The 22,881-nt window shown below is 43.2% G+C and overlaps 1 protein-coding gene across 2 annotated transcripts in view; it reads left to right on the top strand.

Annotated features, from left to right (window-relative positions):
* mctp2b (multiple C2 domains, transmembrane 2b) overlaps positions 1-22,881 on the top strand; it is a 158,985-nt gene that overhangs the window by 87,996 nt on the left and 48,108 nt on the right. The window contains exons 4-11 of one of the 2 annotated variants that reach the window (XM_055900086.1): positions 3,200-3,323; positions 11,351-11,493; positions 12,860-12,936; positions 14,149-14,263; positions 14,568-14,597; positions 20,071-20,235; positions 20,383-20,513; positions 21,582-21,768. In XM_055900086.1, coding sequence (XP_055756061.1) covers positions 3,200-3,323; positions 11,351-11,493; positions 12,860-12,936; positions 14,149-14,263; positions 14,568-14,597; positions 20,071-20,235; positions 20,383-20,513; positions 21,582-21,768 — 972 coding nt within the window. Of the gene's footprint in view, positions 1-3,199; positions 3,324-11,350; positions 11,494-12,727; positions 12,746-12,859; positions 12,937-14,148; positions 14,264-14,567; positions 14,598-20,070; positions 20,236-20,382; positions 20,514-21,581; positions 21,769-22,881 lie in introns of those variants that run through there. The other variant, XM_055900087.1, reaches the window with a different exon arrangement.

Below are 22,881 nucleotides of genomic sequence, written 5' to 3'. Positions count from 1 at the left end.
CTCTGAGCTGGTCTGGTCAGGGTTATAGAGTTAGAGCTCTGAGCTGGTCTGGTCTGGTCAGGGTTATAGAGTTAGAGCTCTGAGCTGGTCTGGTCAGGGTTATAGAGTTAGAGCTCTGAGCTGGTCTGGTCAGGGTTATAGAGTTAGAGCTCTGAGCTGGACTGGTCAGGGTTATAGAGTTAGAGCTCTGAGCTGGTCTGGTTAGGGTTATAGAGTTAGAGCTCTGAGCTGGTCTGGGTTATAGAGTTAGAGCTCTGAGCTGGTCTGGGTTATAGAGTTAGAGCTCTGGTCTGGTCTGGGTTATAGAGTTAGAGCTCTGAGCTGGTCTGGTCAGGGTTATAGAGTTACAGCTCTGGGCTGGTCTGGTTTGGGTTATAGAGTTAGAGCTCTGAGCTGGTCTGGTCAGGGTTATAGAGTTAGAGCTCTGAGCTGGTCTGGTCTGGTCAGGGTTATAGAGTTAGAGCTCTGAGCTGGTCTGGTCAGGGTTATAGAGTTAGAGCTCTGAGCTGGTCTGGTCAGGGTTATAGAGTTAGAGCTCTGAGCTGGTCTGGTCTGGTCAGGGTTATAGAGTTAGAGCTCTGAGCTGGTCTGGTCAGGGTTATAGAGTTAGAGCTCTGAGCTGGTCTGGTCAGGGTTATAGAGTTAGAGCTCTGAGCTGGTCTGGTCTGGGTTATAGAGTTAGAGCTCTGAGCTGGTCTGGTCAGGGTTATAGAGTTAGAGCTCTGAGCTGGTCTGGTCAGGGTTATAGAGTTAGAGCTCTGAGCTGGTCTGGTCAGGGTTATAGAGTTAGAGCTCTGAGCTGGTCTGATCAGGGTTATAGAGTTAGAGCTCTGAGCTGGTCTGGTCTGGTCAGGGTTATAGAGTTAGAGTTCTGAGCTGGTCTGGTCTGGTCAGGGTTATAGAGTTAGAGCTCTGAGCTGGTCTGATCTGGGTTATAGAGTTAGAGCTCTGAGCTGGTCTGGTCTGAGTTATAGAGTTAGAGCTCTGAGCTGGTCAGGGTTATAGAGTTAGAGCTCTGGTCTGGTCTGGGTTATAGAGTTAGAGCTCTGAGCTGGTCAGGGTTATAGAGTTAGAGCTCTGAGCTGGTCTGGTCAGGGTTATAGAGTTAGAGCTCTGAGCTGGTCTGGTCAGGGTTATAGAGTTAGAGTTCTGAGCTGGTCTGGTCAGGGTTATAGAGTTAGAGCTCTGGTCTGGTCTGGTCAGGGTTATAGAGTTAGAGCTCTGAGCTGGTCTGGTCAGGGTTATAGAGTTAGAGCTCTGAGCTGGACTGGTCAGGGTTATAGAGTTAGAGCTCTGAGCTGGTCTGGTCTGGTCAGGGTTATAGAGTTAGAGCTTTGAGCTGGTCTGGTTCTGGTCAGGGTTATAGAGTTAGAGCTCTGAGCTGGACTGGTCAGGGTTATAGAGTTAGAGCTCTGAGCTGGTCAGGGTTATAGAGTTAGAGCTCTGGTCTGGTCTGGTCAGGGTTATAGAGTTAGAGCTCTGAGCTGGTCTGGTCTTGTCAGGGTTATAGAGTTAGAGCTCTGGACTGGTCAGGGTTATAGAGTTAGAGCTCTGAGCTGGTCTGGTCTGGTCAGGGTTATAGAGTTAGAGCTCTGAGCTGGTCTGGTCAGGGTTATAGAGTTAGAGCTCTGAGCTGGTCAGGGTTATAGAGTTAGAGCTCTGAGCTGGTCTGGTCAGGGTTATAGAGTTAGAGCTCTGGACTGGTCAGGGTTATAGAGTTAGAGCTCTGAGCTGGTCTGGTCAGGGTTATAGAGTTAGAGTTCTGAGCTGGTCTGGACTGGTCAGGGTTATAGAGTTAGAGCTCTGAGCTGGTCTGGTCTGGGTTATAGAGTTAGAGCTCTGAGCTGGTCTGGTCTGGTCAGGGTTATAGAGTTAGAGCTCTGAGCTGGTCTGGTCTGGTCAGAGTTATAGAGTTAGAGCTCTGAGCTGGTCTGGTCAGGGTTATAGAGTTAGAGCTCTAAGCTGAGCTGGTCAGGGTTATAGAGTTAGAGGTCTGGTCTGGTCTGGGTTATAGAGTTAGAGCTCTGGTCTGGTCTGGTCTGGGTTATAGAGTTAGAGCTCTGAGCTGGTCTGGTCAGGGTTATAGAGTTAGAGCTCTGAGCTGAGCTGGTCAGGGTTATAGAGTTAGAGCTCTGGTCTGGTCTGGTCTGGGTTATAGAGTTAGAGCTCTGGTCTGGTCTGGTCTGGGTTATAGAGTTAGAGCTCTGAGCTGGTCTGGTCTGGTCTGGACAGGGTTATTGGGATAGAGGGTTTTGAGCCCTGAGCTGGACTGGTCTTGTCTGGATTGGGTCAGTAACTGGCTCTAACCCACTAATTTGAAGGGGTGCTCACACACTTTGGTTTCGTATAGTGTAGCAACATAAAGTGTCTCAGTAGAGCCACGAACCAGAACAGCTTCAATACGCCTTGTCATACACTCTTAGTTAAAGGTGCTATGTAGAACCGTCAAGGATTCTTTGGCTGTCCCCATTGGAGAACTCTTTGAAGAACCCTTGAAGGTTACAGGTAGAACCCTTTTTGTTCCAGGTAGAACACTTTTGGGTTCCATGTAGAACCCTCTGTAGAAAAGGTTCGACATGGAACCCAATAGGGTTCTACCTGCAACCTAAAAGGGTTCTCCTGTGGGGACAGCTGAAAACCCCTTTTGGAACCCTTTGTTCTACGAGTGTAGATTCTACAGTGGAACTCTATTGGAGGGATGAGACACCATTCTGGCCCTTTGTTCTACGAGTGTAGATTCTACAGTGCCTGGAACTCTATTGGAGGGATGAGACACCATTCTGGCCCTTTGTTCTACGAGTGTAGATTCTACAGTGGAACTCTATTGGAGGGATGAGACACCATTCTTCCATTAATAAATTCCATATTTTCTTGTTTTGTTGATGGTGGTAGAAAACGCTGTCTCAGGCGCCGCTCCTTAATCTCCCATCATTTTTCAACTGGGTTGCGATCTAGTGACTGAGACACAAACACTCTTTAAACCCCCTATCTTCCTTTGAGACCCCTCTTTCAAAGTCACTGAGATCTTTTCTTGTAGCCATGGAAGCCAAAATATTGGTCTGGACATTTTCTACATGACCCTAAGCATGATGGGATGTGTTAATTGCTTATGAACTCAGGAACCACACCTGTGGTTACTGCTTTCAATATATTCTGTATCCCTCATTTGCTCAAGTGTTTCCATCATGTACTCCAACAGTTTGAGATGGGTAGTCCTACTGAGATGCTGAGTGTATCCGACAGCACCAGAGAGTCCCAGAGGTCCTACCTCCTCTCTATCAACCTGAAGGAAGGACGCAACCTGGTCATCAGAGACCGCTGTGGTAAGCCTGTTATTACACTTCATAACACTTCATAACACATAAAACCTGGTCATCAGAGACCGCTGTGGTAAGGCTGTTATTACACTTCATAACACTTCATAACACATAAAACCTGGTCATCAGAGACTGCTGTGGTAACGCTGTTATTACACTTCATAACACATAAAACCTGGTCATCAGAGACCGCTGTGGTAAGACTGTTATTACACTTCATAACACTTCATAACACATAAAACCTGGTCATCAGAGACCGCTGTGGTAAGACTGTTATTACACTTCATAACACATAAAACCTGGTCATTAGAGACCGCTGTGGTAAGACTGTTATTACACTTCATAACACATAAAACCTGGTCATCAGAGACCGCTGTGGTAAGGCTGTTATTACACTTCATAACACATAAAACCTGGTCATCAGAGACCGCTGTGGTAAGACTGTTATTACACTTCATAACACATAAAACCTGGTCATCAGAGACCGCTGTGGTAAGGCTGTTATTACACTTCATAACACATAAAACCTGGTCATCAGAGACCGCTGTGGTAAGACTGTTATTACACTTCATAACACATAAAACCTGGTCATCAGAGACCGCTGTGGTAAGGCTGTTATTACACTTCATAACACATAAAACCTGGTCATCAGAGACCGCTGTGGTAAGGCTGTTATTACACTTCATAACACATAAAACCTGGTCATCAGAGACCGCTGTGGTAAGACTGTTATTACACTTCATAACACATAAAACCTGGTCATCAGAGACCGCTGTGGTAAGGCTGTTATTACACTTCATAACACATAAAACCTGGTCATCAGAGACCGCTGTGGTAAGACTGTTATTACACTTCATAACACATAAAACCTAGTCATTAGAGACCACTGTGGTAAGACTGTTATTACACTTCATAACACATAAAACCTAGTCATTAGAGACCGCTGTGGTAAGACTGTTATTACACTTCATAACACATAAAACCTGGTCATCAGAGACCGCTGTGGTAAGGCTGTTATTACACTTCATAACACTTCATAACACATAAAACCTGGTCATCAGAGACCGCTGTGGTAAGACTGTTATTACACTTCATAACACATAAAACCTGGTCATCAGAGATCGCTGTGGTAAGGCTGTTATTACACTTCATAACACTTCATAACACATAAAACCTGGTCATCAGAGACCGCTGTGGTAAGACTGTTATTACACTTCATAACACATAAAACCTGGTCATCAGAGACCGCTGTGGTAAGACTGTTATTACACTTCATAACACATAAAACCTGGTCATCAGAGATCGCTGTGGTAAGGCTGTTATTACACTTCATAACACTTCATAACACATAAAACCTGGTCATCAGAGACCGCTGTGGTAAGACTGTTATTACACTTCATAACACATAAAACCTGGTCATCAGAGACCGCTGTGGTAAGGCTGTTATTACACTTCATAACACTTCATAACACATAAAACCTGGTCGTTAGAGACCTCTCTGGTAAGCCTTTTGGAGTGGGTCTGTGGACTTTTCCATGTAAATATTGAAGTCACCAAAAATGTGAATATTATCTGCCATGACTACAAGGTCCGATAGGAAGTCAGGGACCTCCGTGAGGAACGCTGTATTCGGCCCAGGAGGCATGTAAAGACTAGCTATAAATGTGATTGAGTCAGCTTCATGACTAGAAGTAAAAAAAAAAAATTATAACACAGTCATAAAAATTAAATAAATATAGGGGATATAGTCACTAGTGTAACCAGGAGGAGAAGCCTAATTTAACACAATAAATTCATCAGGCTTAAGCCATGTTTCAGTCAGGCCAATCACATCAAGATTATGATCAGTGATTAGTTCATTGACTATAACTGCCTTTGAAGTGAGGGATCTAACATTAAGTAACCCTATTTTGAGATGTGAGGTATCACGTTCTCTTTCAATAATGGCAGGAATGGACGAGGTCTTTATTCTAATGAGATTGATAAGGCGAACACCGCCATGTTTAGTTTTGCCCAACCTAGGTCGAGGCACAGACCCAGTCTCAATGGGGATAGCTGAGCTGACTACACTGACTGTGCTATTGGCAGACTCCACTAAGCTGGCAGGTTGGCTAACAGCCTGCTGCCTGGCCTGCACCCTATTTCATTGTAGAGCTAGAGGAGTTAGAGCCCTGTCTATGTTGGTAGATACGATGAGAGCACCCCTCCAGCTAGGGTGGAGTCCGTCACTCCTCATCAGGCCAGGCTTGGTCCTGTTTGTGGAGGCCAGAGATTATTACTCGATGCCGACACATCTTTCTAGCTGATTTACACGCTGAAGCTATGTTGCACTTGGTGACCTCTGACTGTTTCATGCTAACATCGTTGGTGCCGACGTGGATAACAATATCTCTATACTCTCTACACTCGCCAGTTTTATCTTTAGCCAGCACCATCTTCAGATTAGCCTTAACGTCGGTAGCCCTGCCCCCTGGTAAACAGTGTATGATCGCTGGGTGATTCGTTTTAAGTCTAATACTGCAGGTAATGGAGTCGCCAATGACTAGGGTTTTACATTAGTCAGAGCTAATGGTGGGAGGCTTCGGCGGCTCAGATCCCGTAACAGGTGAAGGAGCGACCTGAGAAGGCTCGGACTCTGACTCCGACTTGTTGCTTAATGGGGAGAACCGGTTGAAAGTTTCTGTCGGCTGAATGAGCGACACCAGTTGAGCATTCCGACAGCATTTCCCTCCAGAAGCCATGAGAAAGTTGTCCGGCTGCGGGGACTGTGCGGGGGGATTTATACTAACGTTACTATCTGTACTTACTGGTGGCACAGACGCTGTTTCTTCCTTTCCTACACTGAAAATACCCTTGCCTAACGATTGCGTCTGAAGCTGGGCTTGCAGCACAGCTATTTTCGCCGTAAGGCGATCGTTCTCCTGTATATTATGAGTACAGCGACTGCAATTAGAAGACATCATGTTAATGTTACTACTTAGCTTCGGCTGTTGAAGGTGTTGACGAACCATGTCCAGATAAAGCGTCCGGAGTGAAAAGGTTGAATGAGGGAAAAAAGTTGCGATGGAAAAACTAAAAATATAAACGGTAATTAAAAACAGAAACAAAACAAAAAACGTAAAGTTGTCAGCTAGCAAAGTAAAGTAAAGTTCGCAGCAAATCGCACAGCAACAAAACGCACAGCAACACGTCTGCAGATTCAACAGGAAGTGAACATCTAGATCATAAGGCGATAGTTCTCCTTTATAATACGAGCGACTGCATTGAGAAGGCATAGTGTTAATGTTACTACATAGCTTCTTCAGCTTGTGGTAGTCTTGCATTGTACACGGAACAAAAATATAAAGTTCTAGACTAGTGAAGATATTGTCTCCTGTTCATGTCTAGAGTAGTGAAGATATTGTTCATGTCTAGAGTAGTGAAGATATTGTTCATGTCTAGAGTAGTGACGATATTGTCTCCTGTTCATGTATAGAGTAGTGAAGATATTGTCTCCTGTTCATGTCTAGAGTAGTGAAGATATTGTTCATGTCTAGAGTAGTGAAGATATTGTCTCCTGTTCATGTCTAGAGTAGTGAAGATATTGTCTCCTGTTCATGTCTAGAGTAGTGAAGATATTGTTCATGTCTAGAGTAGTGAAGATATTGACTCCTGTTCATATCTAGAGTAGTGAAGATATTGTCTCCTGTTCATGTCTAGAGTAGTGAAGATATTGTCTCCTGTTCATGTCTAGAGTAGTGAAGATATTGTTCATGTCTAGAGTAGTGAAGATATTGTCTCCTGTTCATGTCTAGAGTAGTGAAGATATTGTCTCCTGTTCATGTCTAGAGTAGTGAAGATATTGTCTCCTGTTCATGTCTAGAGTAGTGAAGATATTGTTCATGTCTAGAGTAGTGAAGATATTGTCTCCTGTTCATGTCTAGAGTAGTGAAGATATTGTCTCCTGTTCATGTCTAGAGTAGTGAAGATATTGTCTCCTGTTCATGTCTAGAGTAGTGAAGATATTGTCTCCTGTTCATGTCTAGAGTAGTGAAGATATTGTCTCCTGTTCATGTCTGGAGTAGTGAAGATATTGTCTCCTGTTCATGTCTAGAGTAGTGAAGATATTGTTCATGTCTAGAGTAGTGAAGATATTGTCTCCTGTTCATGTCTAGAGTAGTGAAGATATTGTCTCCTGTTCATGTCTAGAGTAGTGAAGATATTGTTCATGTCTAGAGTAGTGAAGATATTGTCTCCTGTTCATGTCTAGAGTAGTGAAGATATTGTTCATGTCTAGAGTAGTGAAGATATTGTCTCCTGTTCATGTCTAGAGTAGTGAAGATATTGTTCATGTCTAGAGTAGTGAAGATATTGTCTCCTGTTCATGTCTAGAGAAGTGAAGATATTGTTCATGTCTAGAGTAGTGAAGATATTGACTCCTGTTCATGTCTAGAGTAGTGAAGATATTGTTCATGTCTAGAGTAGTGAAGATATTGACTCCTGTTCATGTCTAGAGTAGTGAAGATATTGTTCATGTCTAGAGTAGTGAAGATATTGTCTCCTGTTCATGTCTAGAGAAGTGAAGATATTGTTCATGTCTAGAGTAGTGAAGATATTGACTCCTGTTCATGTCTAGAGTAGTGAAGATATTGTTCATGTCTAGAGTAGTGAAGATATTGTCTCCTGTTCATGTCTAGAGTAGTGAAGATATTGTTCATGTCTAGAGTAGTGAAGATATTGTCTCCTGTTCATGTCTAGAGTAGTGAAGATATTGTTCATGTCTAGAGTAGTGAAGATATTGTTCATGTCTAGAGTAGTGAAGATATTGTCTCCTGTTCATGTCTAGAGTAGTGAAGATATTGTCTCCTGTTCATGTCTAGAGTAGTGAAGATATTGTCTCCTGTTCATGTCTAGAGTAGTGAAGATATTGTCTCCTGTTCATGTCTAGAGTAGTGAAGATATTCTCTTCTCTTAACAGATGGTTTTCACCATTGCTCTTCTAAATGTTGCACCATGGATACTGCGTTGTCATGACTGGGTCTCTTAGGAAACTGCTGTCTCACATTGACCCCATCAACAAAACCACTTCCTCTGGAAGAAACTCTCAGTACTAAGACATAACTGAATGTAGAAGAAACCCTCTCAGTACTAAGACAGGACTAGAGATGTGAGCTGCAACATGAAACCCTCTCAGAACTAAGACATGACTAGAGATGTGAGCTGGAACATGACTGAATCTAGAAGAAACCCTCTCAGTACTAAGACAGGACTAGAGATGTGAGCTGCAACATGACTGAATGTAGAAGAAACCCTCTCAGTACTAAGACAGGACTAGAGATGTGAGCTGGAACATGACTGAATGTAGAAGAAACCCTCTCAGTACTAAGACATGACTAGAGATGTGAGCTGGAACATGAAACCCTCTCAGTACTAAGACAGGACTAGAGATGTGAGCTGCAACATGAAACCCTCTCAGTACTAAGACAGGACTAGAGATGTGAGCTGGAACATGAAACCCTCTCAGTACTAAGACATGACTAGAGATGTGAGCTGGAACATGAAACCCTCTCAGTACTAAGACAGGACTAGAGATGTGAGCTGGAACATGAAACCCTCTCAGTACTAAGACAGGACTAGAGATGTGAGCTGGAACATGACTGAATGTAGAAGAAACCCTCTCAGTACTAAGACAGGACTAGAGATGTGAGCTGCAACATGAAACCCTCTCAGTACTAAGACAGGACTAGAGATGTGAGCTGGAACATGAAACCCTCTCAGTACTAAGACATGACTAGAGATGTGAGCTGCAACATGAAACCCTCTCAGTACTAAGACAGGACTAGAGATGTGAGCTGCAACATGAAACCCTCTCAGTACTAAGACAGGACTAGAGATGTGAGCTGGAACATGAAACCCTCTCAGTACTAAGACAGGACTAGAGATGTGAGCTGGAACATGAAACCCTCTCAGTACTAAGACAGGACTAGAGATGTGAGCTGCAACATGAAACCCTCTCAGTACTAAGACAGGACTAGAGATGTGAGCTGGAACATGACTGAATGTAGAAGAAACCCTCTCAGTACTAAGACATGACTAGAGATGTGAGCTGCAACATGAAACCCTCTCAGTACTAAGACAGGACTAGAGATGTGAGCTGCAACATGAAACCCTCTCAGTACTAAGACAGGACTAGAGATGTGAGCTGGAACATGACTGAATGTAGAAGAAACCCTCTCAGTACTAAGACATGACTAGAGATGTGAGCTGGAACATGAAACCCTCTCAGTACTAAGACATGACTAGAGATGTGAGCTGGAACATGACTGAACGTAGAAGAAACCCTCTCAGTACTAAGACAGGACTAGAGATGTGAGCTGGAACATGAAACCCTCTCAGTACTAAGACAGGACTAGAGATGTGAGCTGCAACATGAAACCCTCTCAGTACTAAGACAGGACTAGAGATGTGAGCTGCAACATGAAACCCTCTCAGTACTAAGACAGGACTAGAGATGTGAGCTGCAACATGAAACCCTCTCAGTACTAAGACATGACTAGAGATGTGAGCTGGAACATGACTGAACGTAGAAGAAACCCTCTCAGTACTAAGACAGGACTAGAGATGTGAGCTGCAACATGAAACCCTCTCAGTACTAAGACAGGACTAGAGATGTGAGCTGCAACATGAAACCCTCTCAGTACTAAGACATGACTAGAGATGTGAGCTGGAACATGAAACCCTCTCAGTACTAAGACATGACTAGAGATGTGAGCTGCAACATGAAACCCTCTCAGTACTAAGACAGGACTAGAGATGTGAGCTGGAACATGACTGAATGTAGAAGAAACCCTCTCAGTACTAAGACAGGACTAGAGATGTGAGCTGCAACATGAAACCCTCTCAGTACTAAGACAGGACTAGAGATGTGAGCTGCAACATGAAACCCTCTCAGTACTAAGACAGGACTAGAGATGTGAGCTGGAACATGAAACCCTCTCAGTACTAAGACAGGACTAGAGATGTGAGTTGGAACATGAAACCCTCTCAGTACTAAGACAGGACTAGAGATGTGAGCTGGAACATGAAACCCTCTCAGTACTAAGACAGGACTAGAGATGTGAGCTGCAACATGAAACCCTCTCAGTACTAAGACAGGACTAGAGATGTGAGCTGCAACATGAAACCCTCTCAGTACTAAGACAGGACTAGAGATGTGAGCTGCAACAAGAAACCCTCTCAGTACTAAGACAGGACTAGAGATGTGAGCTGCAACATGAAACCCTCTCAGTACTAAGACAGGACTAGAGATGTGAGCTGCAACATGAAACCCTCTCAGTACTAAGACAGGACTAGAGATGTGAGCTGGAACATGACTGAATGTAGAAGAAACCCTCTCAGTACTAAGACAGGACTAGAGATGTGAGCTGCAACATGAAACCCTCTCAGTACTAAGACAGGACTAGAGATGTGAGCTGCAACATGACTGAATGTAGAAGAAACCCTCTCAGTACTAAGACAGGACTAGAGATGTGAGCTGGAACATGACTGAATGTAGAAGAAACCCTCTCAGTACTAAGACATGACTAGAGATGTGAGCTGGAACATGAAACCCTCTCAGTACTAAGACAGGACTAGAGATGTGAGCTGGAACATGAAACCCTCTCAGTACTAAGACAGGACTAGAGATGTGAGCTGCAACATGACTGAATGTAGAGTATTGAGTATACCGACATTGTGTTGAGATTGAGAGGAACCCTGTTTTTCACTTCCTGACTCTCAGTGAAATCTCTTCCTGCTTATTGTTTGCATTCCATTAATCATTAACCAAGTCCAGTTTATTAGTCATATGCACAGGATACACATGTTACACAGTACAAGGAAATGGTGACTACGAGTTCACTCTCACCAACCTTCCAATCTCAGTGCAGACACACTAACCTCAAGACCACTGAGGCCATCCCATAATAATGTCATTAAATCAGGTCCATAGTGTATGACGAAGTCCTCAGTCCACTCATAGAAATACTCCATCTCCATGTTTTGTCCGTTCTCAGGTACGAGTGATCCTTACGTGAAGTTTAAACTGGATGGGAAGACACTATACAAGAGCCGAGTGGTTTATAAGAACCTCAACCCAACGTGGAACGAGTCCTTCTCTTTCCCTGTCAGAGACCTGGACCAGAGACTGTATATTAAGGTAGGGGTCAGGACATACCCCACTCTGGACCAGAGACTGTATATTAAGGTAGGGGTTGGGACATACCCCACTCTGGACCAGAGACTGTATATTAAGGTAGGGGTCAGGACATACCCCACTCTGGACCAGTAGGGGCCATTCTGGACCAGAGACTGTATATTAAGGTAGGGGTCAGGACATACCCCACTCTGGCCCAGAGACTGTATATTAAGGTAGGGGTCAGGACATACCCCACTCTGGACCAGAGACTGTATATTAAGGTAGGGGTCAGGACATACCCCACTCTGGCCCAGAGACTGTATATTAAGGTAGGGGTTGGGACATACCCCACTCTGGACCAGAGACTGTATATTAAGGTAGGGGTCAGGACATACCCCACTCTGGACCAGAGACTGTATATTAAGGTAGGGGTCGGGACATACCCCACTCTGGACCAGAGACTGTATATTAAGGTAGGGGTTGGGACATACCCCACTCTGGACCAGAGACTGTATATTAAGGTAGGGGTCAGGACATACCCCACTCTGGACCAGAGACTGTATATTAAGGTAGGGGTTGGGACATACCCCACTCTGGACCAGAGACTGTATATTAAGGTAGGGGTCAGGACATACCCCACTCTGGACCAGAGACTGTATATTAAGGTAGGGATTGGGACATACCCCACTCTGGACCAGAGACTGTATATTAAGGTAGGGGTCAGGACATACCCCACTCTGGACCAGAGACTGTATATTAAGGTAGGGGTTGGGACATACCCCACTCTGGACCAGAGACTGTATATTAAGGTAGGGGTTGGGACATACCCCACTCTGGACCAGAGACTGTATATTAAGGTAGGGGTTGGGACATACCCCACTCTGGACCAGAGACTGTATATTAAGGTAGGGGTCAGGACATACCCCACTCTGGACCAGAGACTGTATATTAAGGTAGGGGTCAGGACATACCCCACTCTGGCCCAGTAGGGGCCATTCTGGACCAGAGACTGTATATTAAGGTAGGGATTGGGACATACCCCACTCTGGACCAGTAGGGGCCATTCTGGACCAGAGACTGTATATTAAGGTAGGGGTCAGGACATACCCCACTCTGGACCAGAGACTGTATATTAAGGTAGGGGTTGGGACATACCCCACTCTGGCCCAGTAGGGGCCATTCTGGACCAGAGACTGTATATTAAGGTAGGGATTGGGACATACCCCACTCTGGCCCAGTAGGGGCCATTCTGGACCAGAGACTGTATATTAAGGTAGGGGTCAGGACATACCCCACTCTGGCCCAGTAGGGGCCATTCTGGTTAGTGTTTCTGCTCTTTGTTCTGTTTCACTCTTTATTAAGTGTCTTCATCTGGTCCACCTTGCAGGTGTATGACCGGGATCTGACCATGGATGACTTCATGGGATCCAGCTACGTTCTCCTCAGTGATCTGGAGATGGACAAGTGAGTGACACATTTTATAAAGTGGAGATGATGATTATTTGTTGTAACTCTGGCAGCAGGTAACCTAGAGGTCAGAGAGGTCAGAGAGGTTATGGAGGTTAGAGAGGTCAGAGAGGTCAGAGAGGTCAGAGAGGTCAGAGAGGTCAGAGAGGTCAGAGAGGTCAGAGAGGTCAGAGAGATTAGGGAGGTTAGGGAGGTTAGGGATGTCAGAGAGGTCAGAGAGGTCAGAGAGGTCAGAGAGGTCAGAGAGGTCAGAGAGATTAGGGAGGTTAGGGAGGTTAGGGAGGTTAGGGATGTCAGAGAGGTCAGAGAGGTCAGAGAGGTCAGAGAGGTCAGAGAGCCAGCAACCGGAGCTAATCTCAGTTTCTAGTGGAAAATGATCAGTAAAGTAATCTTATACATGTAAAGACATTAACACGTGGTGTGTGTGTGTGCATCTATCAGTTACACACGTCAGTACATACAAGTATTCTGATGCCGTTAATGTTGTCAATACGAAAATAACACAGATTCTCTCCAACCTGGCATTTCTTCATAATGAGACAGATTCTCTCCAACCTGGCATTTCTTCATAATGAGACAGATTCTCTCCAACCTGGCATTTCTTCATATTGAGACAGATTCTCTCCAACCTGGCATTTCTTCATATTGAGACAGATTCTCTCCAACCTGGCATTTCTTCATAATGAGACAGATTCTCTCCAACCTGGCATTTCTTCATAATGAGACAGATTCTCTCCAACCTGGCATTTCTTCATAATGAGACAGATTCTCTCCAACCTGGCATTTCTTCATAATGAGACAGATTCTCTCCAACCTGGCATTTCTTCATAATGAGACAGATTCTCTCCAACCTGGCATTTCTTCATAATGAGACAGATTCTCTCCAACCTGGCATTTCTTCATAAACAGACAGATTCTCACCAACCTGGCATTTCTTCATAATGAGACAGATTCTCTCCAACCTGGCATTTCTTCATAATGAGACAGATTCTCTCCAACCTGGCATAACAAAGCGTAATGGCTTGTTTCAAGAAGGTTTTTATTAAGAAGCATATCCATGTGATAAAATGTACAAACCCCCATTATCGTCCATCCGTCCGTCACAGCCCTAGCTGAACTAACCCAGGCTAACTGAATAGTGACTATGCTAAGCTAACCCAGGCTAACTGAACCATGTTTTATGCTAAGCTAACCCTGTTGTATCCCCAGGGTGTGTGAGCTGTCCGTGCGTCTGGACGACCCCAACAGTCTGGAGGAGGACATGGGAGTCATCATGCTGGACATGTCTCTCTCTCTCAGGGATAGAGACAACGAGAGGAACTCTGTAAGGAACTAGACAATACAATATACCATATCTAACAGGCTTGGGGTCAATTCCTTTTCAGTTCAGTCAATTCAGGAAGTAAACTGAATTTCCAATTCCATTTGTTTCTCATGGATAAGCTTTGAAGAAAATGAGAATGAGTTTTTTACTTCCTGATTTGACTGAGTTTGATGGAATTGACCCCAACTATGTCTACCTTATGTTCTGACATATTCTGCAGGTATATTTGCATGTTTTGGTTCCTCTACTAACTGTGACAGTGTGTTGTTCTGTTGTGCTTGTAACCTGCATGTACTTGTTGCAGAGGTGGCCTAAGAGGAAGAGGAGTATCAGGGTAAGTCATCCAACGATATCCACTCTAGTGTACTGACACCACTATTTAATCACTAAGGATCCACTCTAGTGTACTGACACCACTATTTAATCACTTAGGATCCACTCTAGTGAACTGACACCACTATTTAATCACTAAGGATCCACTCTAGTGTACTGACACCACTATTTAATCACTTAGGATCCACTCTAGTGAACTGACACCACTATTTAATCACTAAGGATCCACTCTAGTGTACTGACACCACTATTTAATCACTAAGGATCCACTCTAGTGTACTGACACCACTATTTAATCACTAAGGATCCACTCTAGTGAACTGACACCACTATTTAATCACTTAGGATCCACTCTAGTGAACTGACACCACTATTTAATCACTAAGGATCCACTCTAGTGAACTGACACCACTATTTAATCACTTAGGATCCACTCTAGTGTACTGACACCACTATTTAATCACTAAGGATCCACTCTAGTGTACTGACACCACTATTTAATCACTAAGGATCCACTCTAGTGAACTGACACCACTATTTAATCACTAAGGATCCACTCTAGTGAACTGACACCACTATTTAATCACTAAGGATCCACTCTAGTGTACTGACACCACTATTTAATCACTAAGGATCCACTCTAGTGAACTGACACCACTATTTAATCACTAAGGATCCACTCTAGTGAACTGACACCACTATTTAATCACTAAGGATCCACTCTAGTGAACTGACACCACTATTTAATCACTAAGGATCCACTCTAGTGAACTGACACCACTATTTAATCAGGATCCACTCTAGTGTACTGACACCACTATTTAATCACTAAGGATCCACTCTAGTGAACTGACACCACTATTTAATCACTAAGGATCCACTCTAGTGAACTGACACCACTATTTAATCACTAAGGATCCACTCTAGTGAACTGACACCACTATTTAATCACTAAGGATCCACTCTAGTGAACTGACACCACTATTTAATCACTTAGGATCCACTCTAGTGAACTGACACCACTATTTAATCACTAAGGATCCACTCTAGTGTACTGACACCACTATTTAATCACTAAGGATCCACTCTAGTGTACTGACACCACTATTTAATCACTAAGGATCCACTCTAGTGAACTGACACCACTATTTAATCACTAAGGATCCACTCTAGTGAACTGACACCACTATTTAATCACTAAGGATCCACTCTAGTGAACTGACACCACTATTTAATCACTAAGGATCCACTCTAGTGTACTGACACCACTATTTAATCACTAAGGATCCACTCTAGTGTACTGACACCACTATTTAATCACTAAGGATCCACTCTAGTGAACTGACACCACTATTTAATCACTTAGGATCCACTCTAGTGAACTGACACCACTATTTAATCACTAAGGATCCACTCTAGTGAACTGACACCACTATTTAATCAGGATCCACTCTAGTGAACTGACACCACTATTTAATCACTAAGGATCCACTCTAGTGTACTGACACCACTATTTAATCACTAAGGATCCACTCTAGTGAACTGACACCACTATTTATTCACTAAGGATCCACTCTAGTGAACTGACACCACTATTTAATCACTTAGGATCCACTCTAGTGAACTGACACCACTATTTAATCACTAAGGATCCACTCTAGTGAACTGACACCACTATTTAATCACTTAGGATCCACTCTAGTGAACTGACACCACTATTTAATCACTTAGGATCCACTCTAGTGAACTGACACCACTATTTAATCACTAAGGATCCACTCTAGTGAACTGACACCACTATTTAATCAGGATCCACTCTAGTGAACTGACACCACTATTTAATCACTAAGGATCCACTCTAGTGAACTGACACCACTATTTAATCAGGATCCACTCTAGTGTACTGACACCACTATTTAATCACTAAGGATCCACTCTAGTGTACTGACACCACTATTTAATCAGGATCCACTCTAGTGTACTGACACCACTATTTAATCAGGATCCAAAACGGACAGTTTTTCATTGAAACAATTCATTTGTTTGAAGTGAATCAGTCCCATGAAGCTGGACATTGGTATTTTATTTCTACACTAGAGGGCAGTGTACCACCAAGAACCCATTCAGTGTTTTACAGTGAGTTACTTCCCCAACCCTGCTAATAACTTAAATTATGTATTGGTTGATTTGAGGATGTTAAAGCAGGTTGGTTCTATTTATTATCAGTGTGTCGTCCTCCGCTGTATGCATACAGTATGAAACATCAGTTATTATCAGTGTGTCGTCCTCCGCTGTATGCATACAGTATGAAACAGATTGAAACATCAGTTATTATCAGTGTGTCGTCCTCCGCTGTATGCATACAGTATGAAACAGATTGAAACATCAGTTATTAGCAGTGTGTCGTCCTCCGCTGTATGCATACAGTATGAAACATCAGTTATTATCAGTGTGTCGTCCTCCGCTGTATGCATACAGTATGAAACATCAGTTATTATCAGTGTGTCGTCCTCCGCTGTATGCATACAGTATGAAACATCAGTTATTATCAGTGTGTCGTCCTCCGCTGTATGCATACAGTATGAAACAGATTGAAACATCAGTTATTATCAGTGTGTCGTCCTCCGCTGTATGCATACAGTATGAAACATCAGTTATTATCAGTGTGTCGTCCTCCGCTGTATGCATACAGTATGAAACATCAGTTATTATCAGTGTGTCGTCCTCCGCTGTATGCATACAGTATGAAACAGATTGAAACATCAGTTATTATCAGTGTGTCGTCCTCCGCTGTATGCATACAGTATGAAACTTCAGTTATTATCAGTGTGTCGTCCTCCGCTGTATGCATACAGTATGAAACAGATTGAAACATCAGTTATTATCAGTGTGTCGTCCTCCGCTGTATGCATACAGTATAAAACAGATTGAAACATCAGTTATTAGCAGTGTGTCGTCCTCCGCTGTATGCATACAGTATGAAACAGATTGAAACATCAGTTATTAGCAGTGTGTCGTCCTCCGCTGTATGCATACAGTATGAATTATCAGTTATTATCAGTGTGTCGTCCTCCGCTGTATGCATACAGTATGAAACATCAGTTATTATCAGTGTGTCGTCCTCCGCTGTATGCATACAGTATGAAACATCAGTTATTATCAGTGTGTCGTCCTCCGCTGTATGCATACAGTATGAAACATCAGTTATTATCAGTGTGTCGTCCTCCGCTGTATGCATACAGTATGAAACATCAGTTATTATCAGTGTGTCGTCCTCCGCTGTATGCATACAGTATGAAACAGATTGAAACATCAGTTATTATCAGTGTGTCGTCCTCCGCTGTATGCATACAGTATGAAACATCAGTTATTATCAGTGTGTCGTCCTCCGCTGTATGCATACAGTATGAAACATCAGTTATTATCAGTGTGTCGTCCTCCGCTGTATGCATACAGTATGAAACAGATTGAAACATCAGTTATTATCAGTGTGTCGTCCTCCGCTGTATGCATACAGTATGAAACTTCAGTTATTATCAGTGTGTCGTCCTCCGCTGTATGCATACAGTATGAAACAGATTGAAACATCAGTTATTATCAGTGTGTCGTCCTCCGCTGTATGAAACAGATTGAAACATCAGTTATTATCAGTGTGTCGTCCTCCGCTGTATGCATACAGTATGAAACAGATTGAAACATCAGTTATTATCAGTGTGTCGTCCTCCGCTGTATGCATACAGTATGAAACAGATTGAAACATCAGTTATTATTCAGCTCCGGTACAGCTGGAAGATGATTGCTCTGAGACAGGGTCCTCGTCCCAAATGGTACCCTATTCCCTATATAGTGCACTACTTTAGACCAGGGCACTAAGGGTACTGTACCCTGCGTAGTGCACTACTTTAGACCAGGGCACTAAGGGTACTGTACCCTGCGTAGTGCACTACTTTAGACCAGGGCACTAAGGGTACTGTACCCTGCGTAGTGCACTACTTTAGACCAGGGCACTAAGGGTACTGTACCCTGCGTAGTGCACTACTTTAGACCAGGGCACTAAGGGTACTGTACCCTGCGTAGTGCACTACTTTAGACCAGGGCACTAAGGGTACTGTACCCTGCGTAGGGAATAGGGTGCTCTTTTGGTTGCTGTCAGAACTCTACTTCTTCTGTCTGATTGATGGAAGTCATTCACCTGCTGCTTTTATTACACTCTTATTAAAGAACCATTATTATATGCCTGGAAATAGTGGTTTAGTAATAATTGTCAATAAAAATAGTATTCAGAAATATTATTTTCCAGTGTTTGGCTCATTTATCTGTGTTATAATGGTGATATAGCATGGCTCATTTGAAATCCATTGACCTGGTGTTTATCTGTGTTATAATGGTGATATAGCATGGCTCATTTGAAATCCATTGACCTGGTGTTTATCTGTGTTATAATGGTGATATAGCATGGCTCATTTGAAATCCATTGACCTGGTGTTTATCTGTGTTATAATGGTGATATAGCATGGCTCATTTGAAATCCATTGACCTGGTGTTTATCTGTGTTATAATGGTGATATAGCATGGCTCATTTGAAATCCATTGACCTGGTGTTTATCTGTGTTATAATGGTGATATAGCATGGCTCATTTGAAATCCATTGACCTGGTGTTTATCTGTGTTATAATGGTGATATAGCATGGCTCATTTGAAATCCATTGACCTGGTGTTTATCTGTGTTATAACGGTGATATAGCATGGCTCATTTGAAATCCATTGACCTGGTGTTTATCTGTGTTATAACGGTGATATAGCATGGCTCATTTGAAATCCATTGACCTGGTGTTTATCTGTGTTATAACGGGGATATAGCATGGCTCATTTGAAATCCATTGACCTGGTGTTTATCTGTGTTATAACGGTGATATAGCATGGCTCATTTGAAATCCATTGACCTGGTGTTTATCTGTGTTATAACGGTGATATAGCATGGCTCATTTGAAATCCATTGACCTGGTGTTTATCTGTGTTATAACGGTGATATAGCATGGCACATTTGAAATCCATTGACCTGGTGTTTATCTGTGTTATAATGGTGATATAGCATGGCTCATTTGAAATCCATTGACCTGGTGTTTATCTGTGTTATAACGGTGATATAGCATGGCTCATTTGAAATCCATTGACCTGGTGTTTATCTGTGTTATAACGGTGATATAGCATGGCACATTTGAAATCCATTGACCTGGTGTTTATCTGTGTTATAACGGTGATATAGCATGGCTCATTTGAAATCCATTGACCTGGTGTTTATCTGTGTTATAACGGTGATATAGCATGGCACATTTGAAATCCATTGACCTGGTGTTTATCTGTGTTATAACACAGTGTATAGTGATCGTGTAGCATGATAACAGTATTGGTGACAGAGCATGTTATTTGAACAGGTTATCAATAGAATTGTCCTCTCGTCCTCCTCCCTCCAGTCTCCGCTGGCCCAGAGTGGTCGTCTATCAGAGTCTCTGAGGAAGTGTCAGCTGTGGTCAGGTGTAGTGGGGGTGACCCTGGTGGAGGGACAGGACCTGCCAGAGGACGGACCTGGAGAGCTGTTTGTACGATTCAGACTGGGGGAGCAGAGATACAAGAGCAGGGTAGGAGAATGCCACACACACACACACACACACACACACACACACACACACACACACACACACACACACACACACACACACACACACACACACACACACACACACACACTCTCCACCTCTAAGTCCTCTCTCCCCTCCTGTCTTCAGAACCAGCCCAAGAAGGCCAACCCACAGTGGAGGGAGAGGTTTGACTTCAACCGGTTCCCGGAGGGTCCTGGGGTCCTGGAGATAGAGGTCTGGAACAAAGAGGGACGCAAATATGAGGAGTGTTACGGCATGTGAGTTACAACATGGTCATTCTAGATCTCTGTAGTTACAACATGGTCATTCTGGATCCCTTTAGTTACAACATGGTCATTCTGGATCTCTGTAGTTACAACATGGTCATTCTGGATCTCTGTAGTTACAACATGGTCATTCTGGATCCCTTTAGTTACAACATGGTCATTCTGGATCCCTTTAGTTACAACATGGTCATTCTGGATCCCTTTAGTTACAACATGGTCATTCTGGATCTCTGTAGTTACAACATGGTCATTCTGGATCTCTGTAGTTACAACATGGTCATTCTGGATCTCTGTAGTTACAACATGGTCATTCTGGATCTCTGTAGTTACAACATGGTCATTCTGGATCCCTTTAGTTACAACATGGTCATTCTGGATCTCTGTAGTTACAACATGGTCATTCTGGATCCCTTTAGTTACAACATGGTCATTCTGGATCCCTGTAGTTACAACATGGTCATTCTGGATCCCTGTAGTTACAACATGGTCATTCTGGATCTCTGTAGTTACAACATGGTCATTCTGGATCTCTGTAGTTACAACATGGTCATTCTGGATCTCTGTAGTTACAACATGGTCATTCTGGATCCCTTTAGTTACAACATGGTCATTCTGGATCTCTGTAGTTACAACATGGTCATTCTGGATCTCTTTAGTTACAACATAGTCATTCTGGATCTCTGTAATTACAACATGGTCATTCTGGATCCCTTTAGTTACAACATGGTCATTCTGGATCTCTTTAGTTACAACATGGTCATTCTGGATCTCTGTAGAATCATTATGATGTCAAGTGAATGGTACCACTGATGTCTTTCTTTCAGCCCTCAACTTTATAGTCTCTTTTCCTTGCAAATGCATAAGAACCTTTCCTCCTTGTATGAACCAAACATTACTGCCTCATTGTTGATGTGTGTGTCCTGTCTCTGTGTGTTCTGTCTCTGTGTGTCCTTTCTCTGTGTGTCCTGTCTCTGTGTGTCCTGTCTCTGTGTGTCCTGTCTCTGTGTGTTCTGTCTCTGTGTGTCCTGTCTCTGTGTGTTCTGTCTCTGTGTGTATCAGGTGTGAGGTGGACCTGTCCAGTGTTCTACCCAACCAGTCTCAGCTGTTCACGCGGGTTCTGAAAGAGGGAAAAGGTCGGGTGGTCTTCCTGATCACTCTGAGCATGTGTAGTGGCGTCTCCATCTCTGACATGTGTGCCCCGCCCCTCGAGGAGCCTCAGGAGAGAGAGAACCTTCTGGAGAAATACGTCAGTACTGTTACCTCTCTGTTCTCATTGGAGAAATATGTCAGTACTGTTACCTCTCTGTTCTCATTGGAGAAATATGTCAGTACTGTTACCTCTCTGTTCTCATTGGAGAAATATGTCAGTACTGTTACCTCTCTGTTCTCATTGGAGAAATATGTCAGTACTGTTACCTCTCTGTTCTCATTGGAGAAATATGTCAGTACTGTTACCTCTCTGTTCTCATTGGAGAAATATGTCAGTACTGTTACCTCTCTGTTCTCATTGGAGAAATATGTCAGTACTGTTACCTCTCTGTTCTCATTGGAGAAATATGTCAGTACTGTTACCTCTCTGTTCTCATTGGAGAAATATGTCAGTACTGTTACCTCTCTGTTCTCATTGGAGAAATATGTCAGTACTGTTACCTCTCTGTTCTCATTGGAGAAATATGTCAGTACTGTTACCTCTCTGTTCTCATTGGAGAAATATGTCAGTACTGTTACCTCTCTGTTCTCATTGGAGAAATATGTCAGTACTGTTACCTCTCTGTTCTCATTGGAGAAATATGTCAGTACTGTTACCTCTCTGTTCTCATTGGAGAAATATGTCAGTACTGTTACCTCTCTGTTCTCATTGGAGAAATATGTCAGTACTGTTACCTCTCTGTTCTCATTGGAGAAATATGTCAGTTCTGTTACCTTTCTGTTCTCATTGGAGAAATACATTAGTACTGTCATTATAATAATATAATATTAATATACCTCACTCCTCAGTTATAGATACATCAGTACTGTCATTATAATATTAATATACCTCACTCTTAGTTATAGATACATCAGTACTGTCATATAATTTACATTTACATTTACATTTAAGTCATTTAGCAGACGCTCTTATCCAGAGCGACTTACAAATTGGTGCATTCACCTAATGACATCCAGTGGAACAGCCACTTTACAATAGTGCATCTAGATCTTTTAAGGGGGGGGGGGGGGGGCAGAAGGATTGCTTTATCCTATCCTAGGTATTCCTTGAAGAGGTGGGGTTTCAGGTGTCTCCGGAAGGTGGTGATTGACTCCGCTGTCCTGGCGTCGTGAGGGAGTTTGTTCCACCATTGGGGTGCCAGAGCAGCAA

Source organism: Salvelinus fontinalis, chromosome 35, assembly GCF_029448725.1.
Source record: "Salvelinus fontinalis isolate EN_2023a chromosome 35, ASM2944872v1, whole genome shotgun sequence".
Classification (NCBI taxonomy): Eukaryota; Metazoa; Chordata; class Actinopteri; order Salmoniformes; family Salmonidae; genus Salvelinus; species Salvelinus fontinalis.
This window is presented reverse-complemented; position numbering and strand designations above follow the sequence as displayed.